The sequence below is a fragment of the Hemitrygon akajei genome, chromosome 2 (genome assembly GCF_048418815.1).
Source record: "Hemitrygon akajei chromosome 2, sHemAka1.3, whole genome shotgun sequence".
Taxonomy (NCBI): Eukaryota; Metazoa; Chordata; class Chondrichthyes; order Myliobatiformes; family Dasyatidae; genus Hemitrygon; species Hemitrygon akajei.
Genome location: NC_133125.1, coordinates 128,843,825 through 128,869,612, shown reverse-complemented (window position 1 = coordinate 128,869,612; position 25,788 = coordinate 128,843,825). Strand labels below are relative to the sequence as shown.

Genomic DNA, 25,788 nt, shown 5'->3' with positions numbered 1-25,788 from the left:
TACAATAATCAGGGCACAACTTCGCAAAATATTGATTGATTTCTATGGAAAAAATATGCATGCCAAAGTTGATAATTTGAACTTTTAAACGGGAGAAGGCAAGAGAATGGGGTTGAGGGGGAAAATAAATCAGCCATACCTAAATGGTGGATCAGACTCGATAGGATGAATGGCCTAATAGTGCTATTTCTTATGGTCAAAAATGCAATAATAGAATTGAAAATGTAATATTCCTCTACATTAAAGATCAACTCCCTTAATCCTGCAATTTTAACTGCAATTAAAGTCATTGGCTTAAAGATAGAAGAAAAAATGGATAAAGAACGCTACTTTAAAAAGTGCATGGACTATGAAAAACAATGAGTAAAGAAACACAATCCTGTTACAATGTTAACAGTTTTACTCAACAGGGAATTTGGACCTCTGACTTAGCAATATTATTCTTTAAATACAATTTAAAAATCAAGCATCTACTGTCTATTCCAGTAATTCAGGCATGCTTTAAAGATTCCTTGCCACGTCCTATAAAAATATTCATTTGTGCATCATTATCAAAAACAAATTAATTGGTCACCTAACTCAATGCTCTTTTATGAGGCTTAAGATCTTTCAACTGCTGTTGATTTGTCCGAATAAAAATAACTATTTATTTATTTAGCGATACTGCACAGAGCAAGCCCTTCTGTCCTCATGAGCCACACACTGCCCCAGGAATCCCACAACCCCAATTAGCCCTAACCTAATCACAGGACAATTTGCAATAACCTACCTGGTACATTTTTGGGCTGTGGGGTGAAACTGGAGCACCCTGGGAAACCCACACATTCCACGGGAAAGACGTACGGAAACACCTTACAGAACAGCACCGGAACTGAATTCTGAAATGCCCCAAGCAGTAACAGCACTGTGCTAGCTGCTATGCTACCAAGATGACCATGAAGTACTGAGATTGAAAGATTTGATAAGAAATCTTAGCTGATCTAGGTTTAAATGAATTCTTAGCTCATTTTAAATGTGGAACATTGAAGTACATTAAGATGTTACCTGCTCTAACAATGTTGAGACAATTGGTGCCATACTTCAATCAATAACATACCATCTTTTTCCAGATAGCATTGGACAGGAGGTACACAAGCTTGAAGTCTCTCACAACCAGGTTCAAGGCCAGCTACTCTCCTTCAATGACTCGGTTCTTAAACTGACTGTCAAAACTAATCGCTATCTCAATTTAGCATCACTATGACCATTTTGATCACTTTACACTAAAATGGCCTTTTCTGTTCTAATTGTGTTCTTTCATGTAAAAATTGTATAATTTATATTTTTCTTATGAATGGTGCTTATGTGATGCTCTGTGCCTGTGACACTATCATAACTGAGTTTTACATTGCACCTGTGCATATGACAACAATAACGGACAAACAATATGTGGGCAAAACAGCTAGGTTGGATATCAATTTATTTCGATAAATAAGAACATGAATCTCAAATGAAGGAAATCCATCTGACAAAAATCTGCAAGTTTGTCAAGAGTTTGTATAAGTTCAATTATTCAAATGAAAGTTTTTTTTTTGAGAAAGTTAAAAGCCCTTCCTCTAATCCTCTCCATATATCTAAAATCCTAGAGAGTTGCAATTATGCAAGATATTTAACATACTTGCTATACTGTCTTTATGGACCAACGATAATGAAACTGACAGTGTTTGCTACAATTGCACTGCAGCAAAGTGACCTGGGATTTCCTCAACACTGTTTACAACAATATACCAAAGTCACCAGTGTTTCAACTCCGCTCCTGTGTTTCTTTGCTAGGACTTGGTCCAAATGAAAGTCAAATAATCACTAGAACTCATATGAAATGGTCCCACTAAAAATACCCTGAAAATATTACTTGACTGCATACAGTCTGAGTTCTCAAATACATCAAATTATAACCACAGACTGACAAATGTTTATCCAAAACAAGAATTTTGTGCACATGCTGCAGTTCACATATATATTCCAAAGTAACAACTTCTAATTGTTTAAGATTTATTTTAGTTTCTATTCATACCATTGTGCATATTCCAATCTATTCTTAACTTTCATATACTTCAAAATTGTAATTAAAAACTGCACTAACTTCGTCTCTGATTTGCCAACTGTGAAAATTCCTTTCGGCGATTAGCTGAACAATCCACTTTTCTTATAAATTTATGGGATGTCTCTTGCTGGCTCTCTTTACTCATGCCTAATAGCTCTTGGGAAAGGGTGTCAAGTCAATGTCTTTAAGTGCAGCACACCTTTTTGTGGAGGTGTCCAACAACATTATTGCATTGGAACTTTAATCCAGCAACAATAAAGAAATGGTGATATTCTTGTATATCAGAATAATAGAGAAATTTTTCAAAGAACTTGTGATATCATTGCCATTCCATTCTTGTCTGTCAGGGTGGGGGAGGTTAGGAGATTGGGAGATATTGTTGAAGAAACCTTGCTGATACCAGATTTGTCAAGCACCAGAGATCTTTGAGCTGATGTCCATAGCAACAGAAAAAGTAGTTTTCTTCTCAGAATCTCCCAAATCTTTCTATGAAGCTCTCTTCACATTTGGTTGTCAGAATGCAATTGTTTTCCCACTGCCCACTGTTTCCGGGATACTCCCCCATAGCATGGTATTGAATTTTGCTTTAAAATCACTTAGAAAAGATTAGTGTACTGGAAGTGTTTCCTGAAATCAATTTGGCATTAGTTATGATTCAGCTATCTTCAAGTCAGCTTTAAGGCTACCAAAACACCCTATATTTTGAATAATACAACATTTGTTGGTAGATTATATAGGTGGAACACGGGATAATTCATTAAGCAGTATAATTAAATAAAGAATAATTATTAAGTTTAGGATACAATCATTAGTTTAAAAGCCATTCACATTTAGCTTTTAACACTGTGCATAATTAAGGGCAATTAACATGTTCAACCTCCAGACTAATTACAATGTGCAAAGATTATCTTTACTCATGTCTGAAAACACCACTTTAGAAACATGCCAACTACTGTGCAAGCCTTTGTAGAAAACATACCTCTCACTTCTTCCAGCCTGTGCCTTCGATTCAACCGCTGTCTCTTTTCTTCTTGTCGCAGTTGAATATGTTCTTCTATGTTTACTCCAGGCGGGACAGGTCCTGCTGAAGAAATCAAAATAAAAAAACGAAACAATGCACAGAATGCTCTACCCAAATATCCTTCCAATACTGAGTTTCCTTTAAGTTTTCAGTAACGACATTAAAAAAAAAATCACAAAACCCATGTGAGAATATTTCAACAACTAAAATGAAGGTTGGACTAATAGAATCATTAAGTTTACATAAAACACTAAGTAAAATCCTTACTGCTGCATCTTTAGAACCCAAATGCAGAATTTAAAGCACTTTTTGTTTTACTGGCAAGAGCAGTAATAGCCAAGTACTATATTAATCATGTGATATTTTACAAAAGCAGTATTTTCCCTCAAATCACCAAAACTGACTTTTTCTGCAATAATCATTAAGTTGCTCAAATCATTATTACTAATGACTAACTTCTTGAAGTGCGCAGAATGTCTTTCCACTGAATGTTCCAAGCACTAACTCTTACATTAAGCAATGCATAGATTCTCAAAATGAATCTCAAAAAGAATACAAGAGCAGATTCAGTTCTTGTTAGAGTTCTAGCAATCACTAAACATCCAGTATTCCATAGCATATTAAATGCATCTTGCTATAGCACTTAACATTGCATCCTCCGTAAAACACTGCGAAAACCTGTATCAAATGGGAAATACTTCAGATGTACTGAAAAGATCACATTAGTTAAGTATACTTCCATTTAAAAATTACTTTCCACGGTTGGAATTTAAATCACAGGCCCAGAAATGACTACCTTAACTTTATTAGAGCTGGGATGATAGCAGGATAAACAGAATCTCAGTTAAAAATACTCACCTAAAAGTAGATCTAAAGGAATCATCTCTTTAACAGCATCAAGAATTCCCCGCTGCCTTGCCTCTTGACCATCCAGTTCTCGGGCACAGGCCTTACAACAACCACACAGAGCGCAGCCAGACTCACCAGACCCACACCCACAAAGCCTGGAAAACACATAGAACCATGCAATTTTTAAAAAAATCCCTTTACAAATACCAAATAATTATTCCAATACACTAACATAGTTAACATTTATCACATGGTGCTTCTAATCTTACAATATAACACTACAGGTATAACACTGACTTTTACAAGTTCTAATGAACTGACAATGAATCAGCAGAAAGATAATGCAGTAGTCAGAAGCCTGGCAAGTACCACACAGCAGCGAAATCAAAGTCAGCTGATAATATACAACTAAATGCTGTAACAGTTGATGCAATTGATTGAACTTTGTACAATTAGACTCTGATGGCATTAACAAAAGTATTTAAAAACTGCAGAAGTGCACATAATAAATGGGCAATTGCACACACATTGAGGATGTCTGCATGAGTCAGTTTTATATAAGAATGCAAACTGAAATTGGAGTCTTCAACTATTGACTGAAGTTCACCTCTACTTAGGGCAGCTTAGAAGGAAATGTATGTTTAGGAATGCTGCCAGTTTTATCAGGTGACTGCCCCAAATGTCTCATGCCTTGCATCTTACCGCGTTCTGAAGCCGTTGCTATTTTGAATATAAGAAAAAAACAGTTTGGGTAAAGAAATCAAAAACTGAAATCAAATACCATGATTTACATTAATAGCCCCATGACTTAAAATTGCTTGCCTATTAGTCACTTATTCAGAAGTTCTAGACTTAAGAAATTCTATTTGGAGAAACATCTTTGATCACAATTTAACCAAAAATCAAACTGTTTGAGTTTCTCTACTAAGATCATTATTTTATTTTAAATAATTATAAAGTTCCAACAATAAATAAGATTTGAAGGATTAAGAGTCAATGCCACTAAAAGTTAATTATGAAGGCCAGGAAGATCGCTTTTTTCAAACTATTAAGACATTTCACATTTTAAAAAATTCATCTAAGCTTAAAAGGATGTGGCCTGACCTGTATTGATGTGATCTATAATTAGAAATGCAGTGGATTTCTGCTCAGTCCTAATTTGCTGAGGCTTTTGGAGAAATAAATAGATAGCAGTACCTGATTTGCGAACATTGCAAATTAATATCCATTTCATTCCTTAAGTAACAGTAAATGCCAAAAGCTACACTGTTAATCTTAGACACAACATTTTCTTAGATCTGATTTTATACCCTCTAGAAGCAGTTGTCATGACACATTGAATTTGAGCATAATGTTGACCAGAAAGATATAAAACTTTAATTCACTGATATCTGCAATTGATCACAACCAATCTTGTGATGCGGTTAAAAACTAGAAGCTGGCTAGACATTGGAGAAATAAATGCATAATTTACTGAAGTCTGACATCTCAATGAACGAATATTTCACACCAATCTTTTGAGATAATGAATGTCATTAAAGCCTATTTCCTGATAAATTATTTAGAAATGCATCTGTTGCCAGTATCCCTTGCACTTTCACTATAATAACCCGACCTGGAAAATGACCCCAAAACCTTCAGATATTGTTTAAGTGTCAGTGGCATACCCTGTGAGGTAGTAGTAAATATAGTCAGAATGGTCAGACCCTGTGAGGTAGTAGTAAATATAGTCAGAATGGTCAGAATATAGTAGCAATGGTCAGAAAAATAACAAGGAAAAGCTTCCTATGTCTTCAAAATAAAGGAAAAATCAGTAAGCTGAAAAATTGGTGCACTACTGTACGTGCTACACAGTTGTTAGTCTTTGTTTAAAATGGGTCTGAAGACTAACTTCATTCATATTAAACTTCTTGTGCCTCAGGACAGATGTTTGCAAACCAATGTGCAGCTAGCAACCCGTTCTGGATTCTAAACTAATTTTACAGTGAAAGGAGAGAGGAAATACTGATCAGTTGTGACAGAATTATAATACTTTTGTTCAAGTCAGAGCAAATTGAGGCATGACTTTTGCTTGAATACAGACTCCCAAACTCCACTATTTTAATTATGTACCGTAAGCATATCAGGAAACCTAAAGTACTGAACAATTCATTCTCAATTGCATAAACAATAAACTATTATTCACATGGATGCCTGACACTGCTTAATCAATCAAAATGACATACTCTATAAAACACAATCTGCACTTCAGAATCAATATGCTCAATTAACTGATAGCTCATGAAGTAACTGATGTCTAGGGTGCTTGAATGTTGATAGTTACCCTTTAGGGAAGCCTCCAATTGTTGAATCAGTTAAGAAAGGCTATTTAAGTGCCCATCTAAACTGAAATTCCTAATCACACGAGGAAGATCCAGTGGATGCCTTTGCCTTCAGGTAAGACACCTTTCCAAAGGAGTCCCACAAAAGTACGCTTTGTATTCATTCAAAGGAACAAACACCATTGATCTAATATATCATCCCACTCCCCAAACACGTATACACACAGACACAAACACATAAAAATTCAAGGATATTCTGATGCAGAAAATGCCTTGAAATAAAACTTGTGACCTCAGGAAACTAGTGCATTAATCCAAACCGAGAATCTTCTTTTATACATGCACGGGCTAGACAAATATATGGCTATAAAACTTGATAACTAGACGCTTGAAGGCTACGTTATTAATTGTAGCATAAAACACTTTCATAGGCTATGAATACAATGGGGACTCACAATGAACAAATCACATACATTTTTTTTAAAAAAACAAAAAATTCTAATTTACTTTTATTCTTACTTTACTGTTCCCTGGAAAATACAAGGCCACAAAGTGACATGACATTTGATAAAGTAAGATTTACAATTACCTATCAAGTGCCGAGATAAAAGGATCCCAGAAGCTTCTATTACTGACAATGACAATAAGCTCCATGGGGATTTTATGAAAAACACCAAGACTAATCCACGATAAACAAAGATGTCTTCTTTAAAAGGCAGTTAAATAAACATGATTTTACATTTTTTTTAAAAAGTAGATTGTGACAGAAAACAAATTTCATCTCAAGCAAAATATTAATATACTGAACAGGTAGAGTTTTGATGAATAAAATCAATATGTAACACTAGATGGTTTCCCTGTCCATAGATGCTTCCTGAGTTTTAAATTCTGTATTTGTTTTTTTTTAAATCTTGCTTGGTTAACTTATTCTTTGCTACTTAGATACAGATGCTCAATATTGAACAAAAGCAGAATGCAAACCCACCCTCCAGGAACTCTGTCTGGCCGTCCACTGCTGACACAACTTGCTCCATAACCTGTACAGTCTCCACACACAGTGCAGACCATGCATTGGTCTAACTTCCATTTGTGCATTCCAGGAGAGCACATTATGGATTTTTCATCCTTTTCATCCAGCTCTTCTTCCAAATCCTCATCCATCGCTGTTGCCATGTTTTCTACATTAAAACCTACTTGATAGCAAACATAAAGTCATTATGGTCAAAATATTTCTCGTTACATTAATCTTATTATTCATTACCATCTGCATATACTAATTAAAACTAAGTCAATATCACTGCAATTTCACCATAGATCCCAACAGTTATTAACAGGCATCAATTAATCTCATGTGGAAAACTACTAACAGGTCTAGCATTGTTGCGGCATGAAGACAGTTCCAATCTCCTACCAGTCTGAGGCTAAAGGCTTTTTTAAAAATACACTCCTATAAAATCTTTCATATTTAAAACTTTGTACCTTAAGCCTAGAAACTCTGACATGCAGAAATAATTTCTAATGGCTGTTTAACATTTTGAAATCTTCAAGCAAACTACTGCATAATCTTATATCAATTCTCTTATTGACTTCATTTTACACAATATAAACCACAGATCAGACGTGTGTGAGAATAACAAACTGGAATTAAAATGTTAACAGTGAAAAATTAACTGGTTGGTCATAACAATCATTCTGCAGAGTTTTTATAGATTAATGAAATCCGACTCAGAATGGAGAGGCATTTTACTACCATTTATCCTATATTCTACCTCAAGTTGCAGCTGATGTTGGTGTTAACTGTATAGATTGCTCCCATCTCCAGCAATAATTTATTTGAATTAGTACCTTGGTGTGCAACTTTAAATTTTAAGAACTTATTAAATATACCATGAAAAAGGTGGAAGTAACTTGTATTTGAATAAACTTTCTTGTAAAATCGACCACTTCCTCTTACACACAAATTTACTCTCTCAAAATATATGAAGTATTTTATTTACTTCAGACAAGCTTCAAGTTGTTAACAACAGTATTGCAAAATAACACTGTTCAAGAATCATACTTGCATCAGTGCCAAAATGTACTGGTCTTTAGCTGGCTGTTCCATAGATTGAATCTGACTACCGTAGATTTCGCACTACAGAGCGCACCTGATTAAAAGCCGCTGGCTCTAATTTTAGAAAGAAAATCAATTTTGTACTTGTACAAGCCGCACCGGATTTTAGGCCGCAGGTGTCCCACGTTGTAATATGAGATATTTACACAGAAAGATATTACACGTGAGGATTTTTTAACTTTTAATTAAATCCGTATGGTAACATAAACAAATACATATTGCAAATGCTTTTTTTCGAACCGTGCCTCTAACACGGCTACTTTTAAATATACATACGTATCGGTAACACAAAAATTACGTTGCATATACTTTTTTACTGAAAAGTGCACGAACAACATTCCAATATCTCCTAACGACATAAAAAAATATATACTGCAGCCTACCAGGAAAAGTTATTGATCGCCTTTAACTTAAAAGCAGCGTTTTCGCTCGGGTAATGTGCTCGGCTAATGTGCTCCCCCCCACCTTCCCGTTTATCGCAAACCGGTATTTCCCACAAGACGCGGCGAAACCGGATGTGATGTCATAGTATCCCGGGATGTACAGAAAACAAATAGATAGATAGATACTTTATTCAACTAGAAAATACTAACAAATGAATTACTAAGCGAAAATATTATAAACTAAATAACTGCCATAAAGGCAGCATAATGCTTTTCTTCGAGTGTTTTCCATGTTGATGAGGGTGAGTACAAATGACTGATTTACAATAATGTAATTGTGAAAGTGCGCTTGATTTATCGTACAATTTCATTGGACCTCTGTGAACTACTCATCAATTTTATTGGTCTACTGTTACGAGGCAAAATGTTTTTGGCGGCATGAAAAAAAATCATGCATTAGCCGCACTGTAGTAAAGGCCGCAGTGTTCAAAGCTGTTCAAAGCGTGGGAAAAAAGTAGCGGCTTATAATAGGAACGCTCTACCTTCATCTCGTGGAGGAAACCTGTACATTTTAATTATCAATCTATCAAGCAACATTACTGACAGCAAATGTAACAGTGTGGTACTCTTGAATGTTCCTTACCTTTCCCTCCTTGACAGAGTGCACCAGTTTCCCTGCCACACTGTCCCTTGTTGTTCACTCCAAATGTCCAAACTTCTCCATTCTTCGTCAATACACAGGCATGTGCTTTACCCAAAGCTACTTGACTCACAAAATGCCCCTTTAACTCAGTCACAAGACCTATTTACAGATTTGCATTAAGAACACATAATTAACCCAGTGATTATAAAAAATTAAAGGACAAAGTATAAATATTTACGGCATTTAAATTACGAACCTGAGTTGTCACAATAAACAGCATCTTTGCCAAACATGTACAGTTCTCCCTCTTTTGTTGTGATTGCACTACTTCCATTGTTGCATGCTGTATAGACTGCTGTTTTGCTTTCCATTTTAATCATTTTCTTTGGCTTGTAAGGTTTTGGTTGGCGTCTGCTTTTAGCTACAACAGAGAAAATAAAAATCTAAATCAATAGCTGTTACTGGCTATTGAAGGTGGTGGTAATTCCAGAGAAAAGCAGATCTAGAATCTGAATGACATCATTCATTCAGGTTTTTAAATCTAAAATCTTCCACTGTGTTACCCTATGTTATCTAAGTGAAGTGAATAGTTGCACCACCTGCTACACAACTGTGGTTAAATGTTTAGCAACATCATGTGCAGCATCTTGCCTCTGAAAATCCAAATAAACATCCACTCACTTTCCTTTGTCCATCTTGTCTGCTATTTTCTCACAGGCTTCCAACAGATTTATCAAGCAAGATTTCCCCTTAAAGAAATCCCCCATCATGGCTATTGTTCAAAGGTGAGTATACACTCCCATCAGGGTCTGATTACCCTGGCAGTTTTCTAACTCTACACATGAGGAATCTACATCTTCCAATACAATGTCATATCTCACTAAGGATTTGACTTCAATTTTTTTAAACCAGCAGAGCCATTCCACACCCACTGCCTGTCATTTTGAGACAATGTACAGACATTAAGTTGCCAACTATGATCTTCTTCCAGCCACAACCCAGTGATGCACACAACATCAAACCCGCCAATTTCTAAATGTATTATATCATCTACCTTATTCCATATACTGTGTGCATTCATATTTAACACTTTCAGTGCTGCATTTATCATCCTATGCTGGCACTGGAGAGGATGTAGAAGTGATTCATGAGAATTACCCTGGGAATAAAAGGAATACAAAGAACATTTGATGGCTCTGAGCTATACTCACTGAAGTTTAGAAGAATTGGGCGGGGGGGGGGGGGGGAGAAGAATCTCACTGAAATCTATTGAATATTAAAAGAGCGTCCTAAAGAACATCTTGGGAGGAGGAATTATTTAATTATTTTAGTCAGCGATTAAGTCCTTGAATAATAAGGGGGTCAAACATTACAGGGAGAAGGCAGAGAATAGGGTTGAAACAGATAACAAATCAGTCATGATAGAATGCTTCAGCAAACTTGGTGGGCTAAATGGCCTTATTCTACTAATTAGTACTTATGGTCCTTGGACTCGTGGTTGTCCATCAGTTTGTAAGCTGGCCCTTAAGCAACACTGAAACAGCGGGCTTTTCACGTTAGTTTGTTCCATCCTGTCAATGATTCCAATGGAAGTAAATTTAAAATGATTTGAAGTGGTAACTACAAATTTTCCCCATTTTTTCCAAACAGTAGAAAACCTGGAAAGTAAAATAGAGGACAAGAGGCAGCAAAGTAGCTAATAGAACTGCTGCCTCTCAGCCCTGGTGATTCAAGTTCAGTCCTAACATTTGATACTCTGTGTGGACACTGCACATTTTCTGAGTGACATATGGCTTCTTCTGAGTACTTCTGTTTTATCCTATTACTCAATGACGTGAAGGTCAGTGGGTAATTACTCACTGTTAAAGTGTCCCTAGTGTGCTGATGTGTGGTAGAACCTAGGGAGACTTGGTGAGAATGTCAGAGAAATTACACATAAAATTTGGGTAAATTAGTGTTTAATGATTGGGTTAACCCATTGGGCCAAAAAGCCTATTTGCTTTTGTGTGACAACAACTCCAGGATATAAGAAGCCATTCAACCCATCAAGTTTACATCCATTCTACACAGGGGCAAGCCAAATGGATAATATTCTTTCATATCCCTATATTCATTAAGCACTAATTTTCTTTTAAGATGACAGCTGGATTTGTACCACTATTGCATCATGAGATGCTTTATTAATATTATAACAATTAAAAAGTGAATTTCCTTACATTTCTCTAGGTTTTTTTTGTCTAGAATACTGAACACATTTTGAGTTTCAAGGATGGTAATACAGCTTTAAAACTAAATTATGGATGCCAAAGTTGAACCATTAACTTTATCAGAAACAGGTTTAATATTACTGACATATGTTGTGAAACTTGTTGCTTTGTGGCAGCAGTACATTGCTATACATAATAATGAAAACCATAAATTATAGTAAGTATCTATAATAAGAAAATAAATAAGTAGTTCAAAAAAAAGGGAAAAAATATCAAGGTGATGTTCATGGGTTCATTCTTCATTCAGAAATCTTAAGTGCTTCCCTTAACTGATGCAAGGCCATTAAGATTGTTAGACCTGTCCACACTTGAAACTGCATATACTGAGGATGTTGTGCATATTATTCTTCACTAATGCCAGCTCTGAAATGATACATTAGACTCCCAACAAGTTCATTCCCAAAGAGTTATTGTCCGTTTATTTTTATGCTGTTGAAGAATAAATGAGCTGAAATGATTCTTTGGCTTTATAAATACATGGCTATTACACATCAGAAAACTGACAGAGAAATGTTCTTAATATACCCATATGTATGTCTGTACCTGATTCACCATCCTCGCCTTTACTGGCCAACCCAGTGAAATAAACACTTCCATCTTCAGCCACCATTAAGGCATGAGACCCATCATGACCCACAGAGAACTGTACAATCTTTGGCGATTTTGTGATGGGTAATTCGACCCACTTTCCTGCAGTAGGTCCTCCTTGTTTGATTCCAAGGCTCTGATATTTACCAGTATAATGCATCTAGGATTTAAGAAAAATTGTACCTTTCTTCAGTAGAATATCTAGACAATTTCATTCCACTTATCCATAAATCTTACAAGACACCCATTGTAAAACAGTTTAAAAACCACTACTAAAAGTATAAAACCAGATTTTTTATTCTCCTTTGTCACAAATCATTCATGCTACAAACATTGAAAATGCCAAATTCAAGTTATAATCTGGTCTTTGTTTTTTTTTAAAAAAGCACTGATTTTACTGGACTACACTTATCAGCATTATAGCAATCTTTGCAAAAATTGGTGCCTGCCATACAAGACTGCTTCATATGAGCACTGTTTAACTATTAACTTGTGAACAATATCCTGGTGAGAATGAATTTGAAATTAAATCACTCTAACACAAGTACTTGACAGGTATACTCTTGGCACAAATCAGTATTTTACAAATTAAGCTTCAAGTCACTCATTTTAATTCAACTATCATGATTGGCAGTGATCAATTAATCCCCATATAATGCTTTCTGTGGACATTTGCATTACAATTTGCAACAACTATAGTCACAAGAAATCAGCACATTCTTTCATGGATCTGGATACCTGTAGTCAAGTAATAGTTTATCTACATAAAGGATCACACTGAAGTATCCGTACAAACTCAAATAAGGACAAAACTAGAATGTCCCATCCCAGGGCAAATAAAGAACAGGAAGAAAAATCATAAATAGAATTGTATCAAGACCATGAAGGCTTGGTGGAAGCAAGACCAGAGAGCAGGGGTGGGAGAATCAAGAGTGTGAGAGAAAATGACAAAAATTCAAGTTTAATCATCATTAAATCATACATAAATACATACATAGAACATAGAATAGTACAGCACATTACAGGCCCTTCGGCCCACAATGTTGTGCCATCCCTCAATCCCTGCCTCCCATATCACCCCCACCTTAAATTCCTCCATATACCTGTCTAGTAGTCTCTTAAACTTCACTAGTGTACCTGCCTCCACCATTGACTCAGGCAGTGCATTCCATGCACAAACCACTCTCTGAGTGAAAAACCTTCCTCTAATATCCCCCTTGAACTTCCTTCCCCTTACCTTAAAGCCATGTCCTCTTGTACGGAGCAGTGGTGCCCTGGGGAAGAGGCGCTGGCTGTCCATTCTGTCTATTCCTCTTAATATCTTGTACACCTCTATCATGTTTCCTCTCATCCTCCTTCTCTCCAAAGAGTAAAGCCCTAGCTCCCTTAATCTCTGATCATAATCCATACTCTCTAAACCCAGCAGCATCCTGTTAAATCTCCTCTGTACCCTTTCCAATGCTTCCACATCCTTCCTATACAGAGATGACCAGAACTGGACACAGTACTCCAAGTGTGGCCTAACCAGAGTTTTATAGAGCTGCATCATTACATCGCGTCTCTTAAACTCTATCCCTCGACTTATAAAAGCTAACACCCCATAAGTTTTCTTAACTACCCTATCTACCTGTGAGGCAACTTTCAGGGATCTGTGGACATGTACCCCCAGATCCCTCTGCTCCTCCACACTGCCAAGTATCCTGCCATTTACTTTGTACTCTGCCTTAGAGTTTGTCAAATAAAACTACAGCCAAATAAAACAAGAGTTCCTCCGGACCAACAGTACCAACAGTCATACGCATACAGCACATATAATTATGACAGCAGTAAACAAAGTCACACAAAATAAATAATATAGCCCAAGTTCCTGAGTGTCACAGCCTAACAATTCTAAGAGAATTGTACTCAATGTTATTACCACTCAGAAGGATTTTAAAAATGTGTTTCGTTTTGCATCGACTGTGTAATAAAGTGAGTCATGTTAACCAATATCTGAGAATCTTGCTAGCATAAATTAGAATTCTAAATTCTATCTCTTCATAAAAGAGATGAGTAGTAAACAATATAGTTATTGCTGGCTAATTTCTTATGTCAATGCAACTTTATCAATCTGATTTGGACCAATTATAAATACCATGCTATCACCATTAGCTTGCATTCACCTCTTAGTCAGATTCTTAACCCCTCCCCAGCTAAACTTCCATTCTCTTTTCCAATTCTAAATAAACTTCTTAATTTTTCTTATTTTTTATTTCTGCTTATAATGAGAATTTTCTTTATTAAAAGTAACTTTTTGAAAAAAGTGTAATGAAATGAAAACATTTAAAAGATCCAAGGTGAAGCTAATCAAAAGTCAAATAGACGAGTTTTTCAAGAGCACAAGTTTCAAAGACTTTCATATGAGAAATTATACTTGTTACTGGTTTACATGCAGGATCAAGACAAGCAAGGCATTTTAAGGACTTGAACAGTTAATAAAAGGTTAAAAAAATTAAATCTGAATAACAACTGAATGAGGGTACAAATTGTTGAGAAGCTCCAACTGACATGAAAGACAGCGCATATAGTTACTATAGATTGTTAATAACAATATTTGATTTGTACAAAGGCATCAAATATGTGATTGCTCAGTTATTAAAATTAGCCCATAGAGTGGATCATAACAAAATAATCCTTTAACTACTTCATTTAAGATGCCTGAACAATGAACAAAAGCCAGGAAATGACATCTACTCAAAGGTTTAATGTATTAGCACAGCTCTGCACCTATTTTAGCAGGACTTTAGCAGCACTTAAAGTGTTAATAAACACTATAACCCAAAAAGGTAGACAAAAGACCTTCACACTGTTAAACCTAGATACACACCTTTCCATTAGCAGTTTTCATTAGTGCAAATTCTCGACCTGCTCCAACGAAAGCCGACTCCTCATCAAATCCTGTATCTGGTAACAAATTCAGGAGGATGTCAGACAAACATAATAAGGAAAACTGTTGTATATAACTCAGATTAGCCACAGGACATCAAGACCTTTGCAGCATATTCAATCTATGATGTTGTGTTTAGAAAAATGAACTGTTTTCCCATTTTCAAATTGCAAGGGATGTTCAAAAAGGACATGAACCAGTGAGTAACATAGCCATTAAGAAATTCATTAGTACAATTTTTCCCAAATAAAATATATAGAGCTCTTTCATTTATATTTTTGTATTAGCTTATCCAAGAAAAGTGCTTACGAGTCACTGCAAAATGTGTTGTACTGCAAGCCAGCTGAGATCATGTGATCGAGGTGGCCTGTAAAAGCAGGCAACAGGTGTCTGGCTGATGTGGCATGAATCATTCTTCTGCTGCAAAACTGACATCATGAAGAAACAGACAACAGGGAGGAAAAAATGAGGGAGAATAGATCTTGCACAACACAGGTGAAGAATATGGTATATTGGGAAAAAAGATGGATAAAAAAAGATGGTTGAGAGCATATATTATAAATGCAAGAGCTACTAGGACAGAACAGAACAACTAAAATCCTAGTAAATTTTATTTAAACTCTGAAGAAATTTAGGAGTCAGAAGAAAGGCCTACTTAAAAGTCATAGAACTAAATGAGTGTTATGCTTTTTCCTTTCTTTTCTTTTTCAATCTTTTTATTATTATTATTAATATCAACAAAATAAAATTGATACATAGATAACCGGATTACAAACATACACATTACAACTGAACATGAAAGAATACATAAGCAATAGTTACAGTATAAATGAGTATTCCCAAATCATGGACGATACAAGTAACAACAAGGCAAACCTAGGTATATCATAATATATTAAAAAAAACAAGAAAAAAGAAAAAGAAAAAAAAATTTATGCAAAAAAAACCTAATCTAATAATCTAATAACTAATAAGGAAAAAAACAAAAAAAGAAAAAAGAGAAAAAGAAAAAATGGAAAAAAAAGGCTGTTTATAATATCTCACAAAAATACAAAATCATCAGTGTCGTCAACTCCGATCCTCTCAACATATATAAAATCGAAACTGGTAAAACAAATAGGCTTGGAACAGGGTCATATTACATCATATGAAAATATTGAATAAATGGTCTCCATATTTTTTCAAATTTAATAGAAGTATCAAATACAACACTTCAAATTTTTTCTAAATTTAGACGTAACATAGTTTGAGAAAACCAATGAAATACGGTAGGAGGATTAATTTCTTTCCAATTCAACAAAATAGATCTTCTAGCCATTAATGTAAGAAATGCAATCATTCGACAAGCAGAAGAGGATAAATGGAGTGAGTCCATCATTGGTAAACCAAAAATTGCAGTAATAGGATGAGGTTGTAAATCAATGTTCAATACTGTAGAAATAATATCAAAAATGTCTTTCCAATATTTTTTCAAAAGCGGACACGACCAGAACATATGAGTTAAAGACGCTATCTCAGAATGACATCTGTCACAAATAGGATTTATATATGAATAAAAATGAGCCAATTTATCCTTGGACATATGAGCCCTATGCACAAGCTTAAACTGTATTAATGAATGTTTAGCACATATAGATGATGTATTAACTAACTGAAGAATTTTATCCCAATTCTCAATTGGGATAGTAAGGTTAAGTTCTCTTTCCCAATCATTTTTAATCTTATAGAAGGGCTCTGAACGTATCTTCATAATTATATTGTAAAGTTTTGATATTAGCCCTTTCTGAGAAGGATTTAGTTCAAACAAATTCTCCAAAATACCTGAAGACACAAAATTTGGAAAAGTAGGAAGTACAGTATTTAAGAAATTCCTAATCTGTAAATATCTAAAAAAAAATGAAATCTAGGCAAATTATATTTATTAGATAATTGTTCAAAAGACATAAAACAATTATCCAAAAATAAATCAGAAAATCGTAGTAATCCTTTAGTCTTCCAAGCTGAATAAGCTTGGTCTATAATAGAAGGATAAAAAAAGCAATTGGATGCAATAGGAATATTTAAAACAAACTGAGTCAACCCAAAACATTTCCGAAATTGAAACCATATACGTAAAGTATGTTTAACTATCGGATTGTCAATTCGTTTTGGCAATTTAGAAAGAGGAAAGGGAAGAGAAGACCCTAAAATAGAACCCAATGAAAATCCTTGTACAGATTTAATTTCCAGCTTCACCCAATGAGGGCTAAAAGATAAATCCCAATCCTTTAACCAACATATCAAATATCGGATATTAACTGCCCAATAATAAATAATAAAATCTAAAATTAGGCAATGCCAATCCACCTTCCTTCCTTTCCTTCTGTGAATATTTTTTACCTAATCTAGGATTTTTATTCTGCCATATATATGAGGAAATTTTTGAATCAACATTAGCAAAAAAAGATTTCAGAATAAAAATTGGTACCGCTTGAAATATATATAAAAACTTGGGTAAAATAACCATCTTAATAGCATTAATCCGACCTATCAGAGATAAAGATACTGGTGACCATTTAGTAAACAAACATTTAATCTGATCGATTAGGGGTAAAAAATTAACCTTAAATAAGTCCTTATAGTTTTTTGTGATTTTAATCCCTAAGTAAATAAAAGAGTCATTAACTAACTTAAAAGGTAAATTTCCATAAATTGGAACCTGTCTATTTAAAGGAAACAATTCACTCTTATTAAGATTTAATTTATACCCGGAAAACTTACTAAATTGAGCCAACAATGATATAACTGCAGGAATGGATTTCTCAGGATCAGAAATAAATAATAAAAAATCATCTGCATATAATGATAACTTATGTATATCCATCCCACAATTAATGCCAAAAATGTTCTGTGATTCTCTGATAGCAATTGCCAAGGGTTCTAAAGCAATATCAAATAATAATGGACTAAGAGGACAGCCTTGTCTAGTACCCCGAAATAAACGAAAAAAGGGAGATCTTTGATTGTTAGTAAGCACCGAGGCTACTGGAGTATGATATATCAGTTTAATCCAGGAAATGAATGTCGGACTAAAATTAAACTTCTCAAGCACATTAAATAAGTATGGCCATTCAACTCTATCAAATGCTTTCTCCGCATCTAGTGAAATGACACATTCTGAAGTGCTATGTGAAGGAGTATAAACAATATTCAATAATCTCCTAACATTGAAAAAAGAATAGCGATTTTTAATAAAACCGGTTTGATCTTCTGAAATAATTTGGGGTAATACCTTCTCCAGCCTGGATGCCAGTAACTTGGAAAAGATCTTGGAATCTACATTCAATAAAGATACTGGTCTATAGGATGCACAGTCAGTAGGGTCTTTATCTTTCTTCAATATTAAAGAAATGGAAGCTCTATAAAAAGATTGTGGCAGATTACCCAATCTAATTGCTTCTTCAAAAACCCTGCATAACCAAGGAGAAAGAGTAGCGGGAAAACATTTTAAAAATTCTACTGTATACCCATCTGGACCTGGTGCTTTCCCAGAATTCATAGAGGAAATAACCCCTTTAATTTCTGCATCCGTAATAGGAGTTTCTAATATTGAAAGATCATCTGATGATAATTTTGGAAAATTCAATTTCCCAAGAAAATCACACATGGTATTATAATCATGAGGGAATTTAGAATGATACAGGGAGGTATAAAAATCTTGAACTGATTTGTTTATCTCATCATGGTTAACTGTCAGATCCCCATTCTGCTGACGAATCTTAGTAATTTGACGTTTAACTAAAGCATTCTTCAATTGACTAGCTAACAGTTTACCCGATTTATCACTATGTATATAAAAATCAGATCTGGTTTTCATTAATTGATTTTCAATCAAAGATGTAAGTAATAAACTATGTTCCATTTGAAGTTCAACCCTTTGTTTGTAAAGCTCCTTACTAGGAGTAGTCGAATATTTCTTGTCAATCTCTTTAATTTTATCAACCAATAAAAGAGTTTCCTTCTTAATGCGTTTTCTCAGATCAACGGAGTAGGAGATAATCTGTCCACGTATATATGCTTTAAAAGTGTCCCAAAGTGTTCCGCAAGAAATATCATCCGTGGAATTAGTTGAAAAGAAGAAATCGATCTGTTCCTTCATAAATTTAATAAAATCCGGATCTTGCAGTAAGGTAGAATCAAATCGCCATTGTCTAGCAATAAAAGCTGTATCCGTAAATTTAATAGAAAGTTTTAATGGAGCATGGTCAGAGATGGCTATAATATCATAATTACAACCAATTACTGATGGAATAAAACAAGAGTCAATAAAAAAAAAAATCAATTCTGAGTAGGAATGATAAACGTGAGAAAAATGAAAACTCTTTGTCCTCATAATGCCGAAATCTCCAAATATCAAAAATTCCATTATCAGTCAAAAAAGAGTTAATATGTGGCCGACTTATTAGGTAAAGTCTGAGTAGATATAGATTTGTCCAACAAAGGATTTAAACAACAATTAAAGTCACCACCCATTATTAACTTATATTCATTTAGATTAGGTAGAGAAGTAAATAAGGCCTTAAAAAAATCGGGATAATCCACATTTGGAGCATAAACATTAACCATAGCAACCTTTTTGTTAAAAAGCCAGTAATTAACAAAAATCTACCATTCGGATCCAAAAAGATATCGTGCTGGACAAATGCAATAGAGGAGTCAATAAAAATTGAAACTCCCTTTACTTTAGCATTCGAATTTGAATGGTACTGTTGACCCCTCCAAAACCTAAAAAAGCGATAATTCCTCACATGAGTTTCTTGTACAAAAATAATATGTGCATTAAGTCTTTGGAATACTTTGAAAATATTTTTCTGTTTAAGCCATTAGTATTCCAAGAGACAAAATTAATGGTCTGAGCCATATTTCTGAAATCAACCCTTTGGTATATAAAGGGTTAACCAAATTATGAACTCATGCATCCAGAAGAGGAACAAAAATAAGGGGCGGACCCGGAAGTGACGACATCGCGGACATTTTAGTAGTTTAAAATCAGCTCAAATGAAGAAACTAAAAAAAACTGATATAAAGAACATAAGATTTAGAAAAAGACCCCTCACCCTCCACCCAAGAGGAGAAAAGACCTCACCAGCCAGGAAAAGGCTGGGAAAAAGGAGAAATGAAACTAAATCTACCCCCATATCAGCAGAAGGCAACTCTGTATATAACGGATAAAAAAGATCCACTCAAACTCTAAAGAAATAATAATCACTATACTAAAACCAAACTTCTTAATATAATTGGTAGTAAAAAAAACAAAAATATAATCACTAATAACTTATAAATCGGGTTAAAACCCAAACAAACCAAAAAAAATTTAAACTGTGATAAGAAATGCATTATAGGAAGAAGACGAGAGAAAAAAAAAGGCGGAATAAAAAAAAAGCCAAAAATATTTTAGAGAAGAAACCGCCATCTTAGTAAAAAAAATTCACCTTCGAAGGATTAATAAAAATGACTAAAGCTAAAGTACAGTGATTGAAGTAAGTAAAATAAAAAGATTAGTACATAAAAAAAAACTTTAACTAGAGTATAAAATATAGAGTAAACCTACACCAATAGCCAGAAACAAAATCTGGTTTTGGAAACAAAAACCATCTTGCAACGATCAAAATCACTTATTTATTAGAGATGAGAATCCGTAGCAGTAGGGAAGTTCTCATTCAAAAAGCTCCTCGCTTCAGATGTAGAAAAGAAAACACGCCGAGATGCATTGGGAGGCGATATTCTGAGCTTCGCAGGGTATAAGAGCGCAGGTTTTAGATTTTTCTCATAACATTCGGACATCAGAGGTTTAAAAAGAACCCTTGCCTTCATTACTTCTGGACTAAAAGCTTCCACTAATCGAAAATTGAATTCTTGAAATTTGACCATCCCTACATGCCAAGCCACACAAATAAGTTGCTCTTTAACATGCACATAATGAAATCGGACAATTACAACCGGTGGTTTAGCTGAAGCACTTGGTGATCGACGCATAATTCTGTGAGCGCAATCGAGTAACGGAGGACTGTCTGGGAATACAGAAGGGAACACATCCTTTAAAAGTTGAGCAAAGTACTTCGAGGGGTCCCCTTGTTCAATACCTTCCAGGAGACCAAGTATGCGTAAGTTCGGTCTTCTGGACCGATTCTCAAAGTCGACACTCTTGGCTTTAAGTGTTTCCACCAGTTTAATCGTTGAAAGTAATTTCTGCTCCAGTTTTTCAATTATCAAGTCTCGCTTCCGAGCGTCCTCTTGCAAAGTTGTGATTAGAACTTGCTCCTGGTTAACTACTGAATCTGTCTTATCCATATAATCTTGAAAAACCTTTATATCTTGTTTGAAAATTTGTCGTCGTTCTTCAAATTTTTCATTTAAAACCTCCAATAATATTTCATAAGTCAATTCAGTGCGCTTAGGATTGGTCTTTTTCTTTTTCCCGTTCCCGTTAGGATCTTTCCCAGGTTCTCGTCCTTTAGATCTAAGAGCCATTTCTGTATTCATTTCTTCAAAATTCACAATAAACTCTTAAAGGTAAGTCCAAAAAAGTAGCAAGAATCTTTTGGTGTTGGTAAAAGTAAGTTAAATAAGGGTGATCATAGGTTAAAAAAAGTAAAGGTTATGGAGCGAATCTGAAACAATGCTCACTCCATGAGCGTCTCCTGCTGACTCCCTGTTATGCTTTTTCCGATAGTAGTTGAACTTTATGGTTGCAGACTGGAATTACATGCGAGCCAGATCAGGCAAGGCTAGCTGATTTCCCTCTATGAAGGACAGCAATCAGATGGATTTTCAAATGATTATTACTAACACCAAAATACTTTTGAATTAAAGGAATTTTTGAATTTCACAGCTGCGAAGCAGAACTCATCAGCACCTAATTCAATTCTGCAGTATTAGTCTGGCAACATAAACACTATGCTATTCTAGTCTAATTGTCACAATTTTTATATTTTCATCTGAAATTTAGTGTTTTAGCCAAGTTAGCACATTTAACTACCTGAAATTGGTATACAAGGTACTTGGGAAAGTTGAGAAGGTACTAACAAGCAAGTTTGTGAATGACAAGTCAAGAATGACCAGATCCTGCAACAAAGAAATATTATCCTCACCATTTCATTAAAAAGTTTCAGCAAATCAAAGCACGTACAATTGAAAACATATCATGTTAAAACACAAACTGTATCACCATGCAGCTTCATTTCCAGCACTATGAATAAATGCTGATCCAAGAATGCATTTTTACAAAATCAATGACAGTGGCCTCTTAAGAACAAAATGTTACAACACTGAGCAATCTTATAACAGTTAATGAATGCTAAACATAACTTTGTGTATCATTAACTTTTGACCATTTTCACCCATCATTAACTTCATGCTCAATTAGCTATATTCAACAAGAAAATCAATAGTTAAAGCCAAAGGATATTAAATATGATTGCATCATTATCCAAAATGCATATAGATCCTTCCAGCAAGTATTATGAAGTTTTAGATGAATGTTTTCTATTCCCATCTCAGGACTGCTGGGATTCAATAACAATTTGCATTTATACAACACCTTTAACACAAAAAGACATCTTAAGATGCTTTAAAAAAGCCTAATTAAATCAATCAATTAGACTTAATTTTGGAGGAGAGGGTAACGGAAAGATTTAAAGAGAGGTGACAAAAGAGTTGGGCAGCTGATGAGGGACATAGCAAAGGAGTTTTTTTAAAAAATCAGTCAAAGGTACTCAAACTAGAGTTCGCTTCCCAATCTAGTTCATTTCCATGTTCTGATCTAGTCATTTAATGCCCCCCAAGGGACATTTCACCAGCAACAATTCCCCTACAAAATCTTGGGTGGCACAATCCGACAGCTCCAGAGCTGATGCCTTACACTCTAGCAATGTCTGTGTGAAGACCGCACACTCTTCTCCTGGGTTTCCTCTGGTTCTCCCAATTCCTCAGATATCCTAAAAGACTCACATTTTGGTAGATTACTCAGTCACTGTAAATTGCCCACTTATGTAGGTCAATTGGGGTTGATGGGAAATTGGAGAGGACAAAGTGCGGTTAGTATTAGCGTATGAAAGCAAGAGCAGAATCCATGTCTCCAAGGACTTTCTCATCTATTAAGTTCAGTGAAACTCAAAGTTTGCCTGATAAGTTATAGTTCAGAAATACTGGAATAAACCATGAGCAGAATACAGCACTTATAGGCCGAATTTTGTAATTGCCCATGAGAAATGTGTGCAAGTGGTTCTAAAAGTGCAGCCTGCATGGAAGCAAATATCCAAAATCTACTGATTTTAACTACTCTTCATCCCACCCAGAATTTCAAATCCCTAAATCATACACAAACAACAGTATCTCTTCCACTGTCCCAACTGATTTGTTAATCTATACTGGATAACTCCAGCAAATTATCTTTCAGCAGGCAATGCAGGATATGTTGGCAAATATTTTATCCAAATGGGCTGCCTGTAGTCTGGAAAGCCAGAGCAGAAATTAGTGGAGCAGTCAGCTCTAGAGAGGTTGTGTTCTGTCAATGTGGGGAAATGGTAGAATACAAATTGGTGATCCCAATGGAAGTAATCATGTGGATAGGGGAAAATAGAGGTGATGAGTATGGAGAAGAGTGGGGAAGATTACAGCGACTGCTTTACATGGCAAAGACAAATAACTGAGCCTGACTCTCACACCTCCAGTTATCTTGCCTTACTTCACTTGAAGCACTTTTCAAAGCTGAACAAACCCCTCAGCACAACAAAGATAATGTTCAAAATGCAGTTAAAGACTATGACAGGTCAACTGCCTTCACTAAGATTGGACATGGATGTCCAAATCTGTTGTTTTTTAAAAAAATTTTACACCTTGTAATCAGATTAACACTTGATTTTTTTGAGGTTTTGAAACTCTCCCTGTAGTCTTAAGGTACTGACTAATAGCTTTTGTTGTTTTATTATTGCTAGCTACCCAGGGGAAGGAGCTGGAGAGAAAGCCAATGTTAATACTGGCCATCATAATGCCAAAGCGTAAGTTTACTCATTACCGTTTTTGCGGAAATTTCCCCAAATTTCTGAGAAGGAGTCAAATAGAGGCAAGATAATGATGCAGAAAAATATATAAATCATCAGCATTTAAAAACACTTCAAATATACTCATCACACAAAAAAGCAAATCACAAATTATGAATCCTTACTAATGATGTGCAAGTCCTTCTCTAGATCAAATAAAGAGAGGCCACAGGCATGTAAACACTTCCTGGCTAACTTGAGCTGCAGCTCCTGTTGAAGTACAGGCTCCGTGCTTGTTGTGTATATCCGAACTACAAAACCATCCTGCAAAAGGGGAAAACAATGCAGATTACTCTGGGTAAGTGCATTATTGCCATTGAAGTTCATCTAATTATAACTGGATAGCGATCACAAAAAGCAAAATTGTGAGAAGTATCAGTGCACAAAATATACTTGCATCTTTTGATGCAGTAATCTGATTGATATATTCTCCATCGGTGAATAGAATGTTCTGTCCTCCAGCTTGACAACCTGAAAAAGATTAATTTATAATTTGTTTCTAATAATTCTCATAAAAAATTGCAAAATAATTATCTATGAAAAGATCTTCAAAGGGCCTAATACCCTTTCTGTACCAATCATGAAATGTTGAGTCTTGCATAGAAAGAGCCCATATTCTGAGAGTATGTCAAATAAGAGGATTAACAATTAGGCTAGGCAAGTGACAAGGAAGTGCAGATCCAAGAACTGCAGAAACGGAGTGATCCTTACTAGAGTTCAACTCTATTGCCACCCATTTTGGGGGTAAGGAAGTAGTCGGATTTGATATAAAAGTAAAAGGTCATCAGCATAAAGAGAAACTTTATGCTCAACACCTCCCCTCCAAATCCCTATCAATTCAGCACAGCTATGAAATGCCAGTGGCTCTATGGCCAAATCAAGAAGTAAGGGACTTAAAGGGCATCCTTGTTGGGTGTCACGTTTAAGGCTAAAAGACTGAGATTGCTGAGAGTTGGTCAAAACAGAAGCGGTGAGACATGAATATAACAATTTAATCCATGTAATAAAACTTTGTCCAAAATCAAATTTTTCTAAAAACCGCAAAAAGATAATTCCACTCCACACGATCGAACACTTTCTCCGCATCAAGAGAAATGACACATTCAGGAGTCCCAATTGAGAACGAATTAAATAAACACCGTATATTTAAAAAGGGAAGACGACTTTTAATAAAACCAATTTGATCTTCAGAAATAATAGAAAGTACAATGTTCTCTAATCTAAGAGCCAAAACTTTAGCCAAAATTTTAACATCAGCATTTGACAAAGAAATCAGCCTAGACAAAGAACACTCTGTTGGATCTTTACCTTTTTTTGGCTAAAAGAAGGACACATGCCTCATTAAATGATGCTGGCAATTTACCATGTTTAAACAAATCAGATAGAACTAAGAATAACTGAGATGAAAGCAGTGAGGAAAATGTTTTATAAAATTCTGCAAAAAACCCATCAGGTCCAGGAGATTTACCCAACTGCAGTGCAGAAATGGCAGAGGATATTTCCTCTAGTGATAA

At 35.1% G+C, this 25,788-nt stretch overlaps 1 protein-coding gene across 16 annotated transcripts in view; it reads right to left on the bottom strand.

Annotated features, from left to right (window-relative positions):
• The window catches only part of mycbp2 (MYC binding protein 2), a 221,518-nt gene that overhangs the window by 141,045 nt on the left and 54,685 nt on the right, over window positions 1-25,788 (bottom strand). For 10 of the 16 annotated variants that reach the window (XM_073027703.1, XM_073027729.1, XM_073027750.1 and 7 more), the window contains exons 7-15: window positions 24,672-24,745; window positions 24,400-24,538; window positions 15,135-15,211; window positions 12,224-12,428; window positions 9,670-9,834; window positions 9,414-9,572; window positions 7,260-7,467; window positions 3,963-4,108; window positions 3,063-3,167 (exon numbers count right to left, since the gene is read on the bottom strand). In XM_073027703.1, coding sequence (XP_072883804.1) covers window positions 3,063-3,167; window positions 3,963-4,108; window positions 7,260-7,467; window positions 9,414-9,572; window positions 9,670-9,834; window positions 12,224-12,428; window positions 15,135-15,211; window positions 24,400-24,538; window positions 24,672-24,745 — 1,278 coding nt within the window. The remainder of the gene's footprint in view (window positions 1-3,062; window positions 3,168-3,962; window positions 4,109-7,259; window positions 7,468-9,413; window positions 9,573-9,669; window positions 9,835-12,223; window positions 12,429-15,134; window positions 15,212-24,399; window positions 24,539-24,671; window positions 24,746-25,788) is intronic. The other 6 variants (XM_073027845.1, XM_073027711.1, XM_073027719.1 and 3 more) reach the window with 3 other exon arrangements.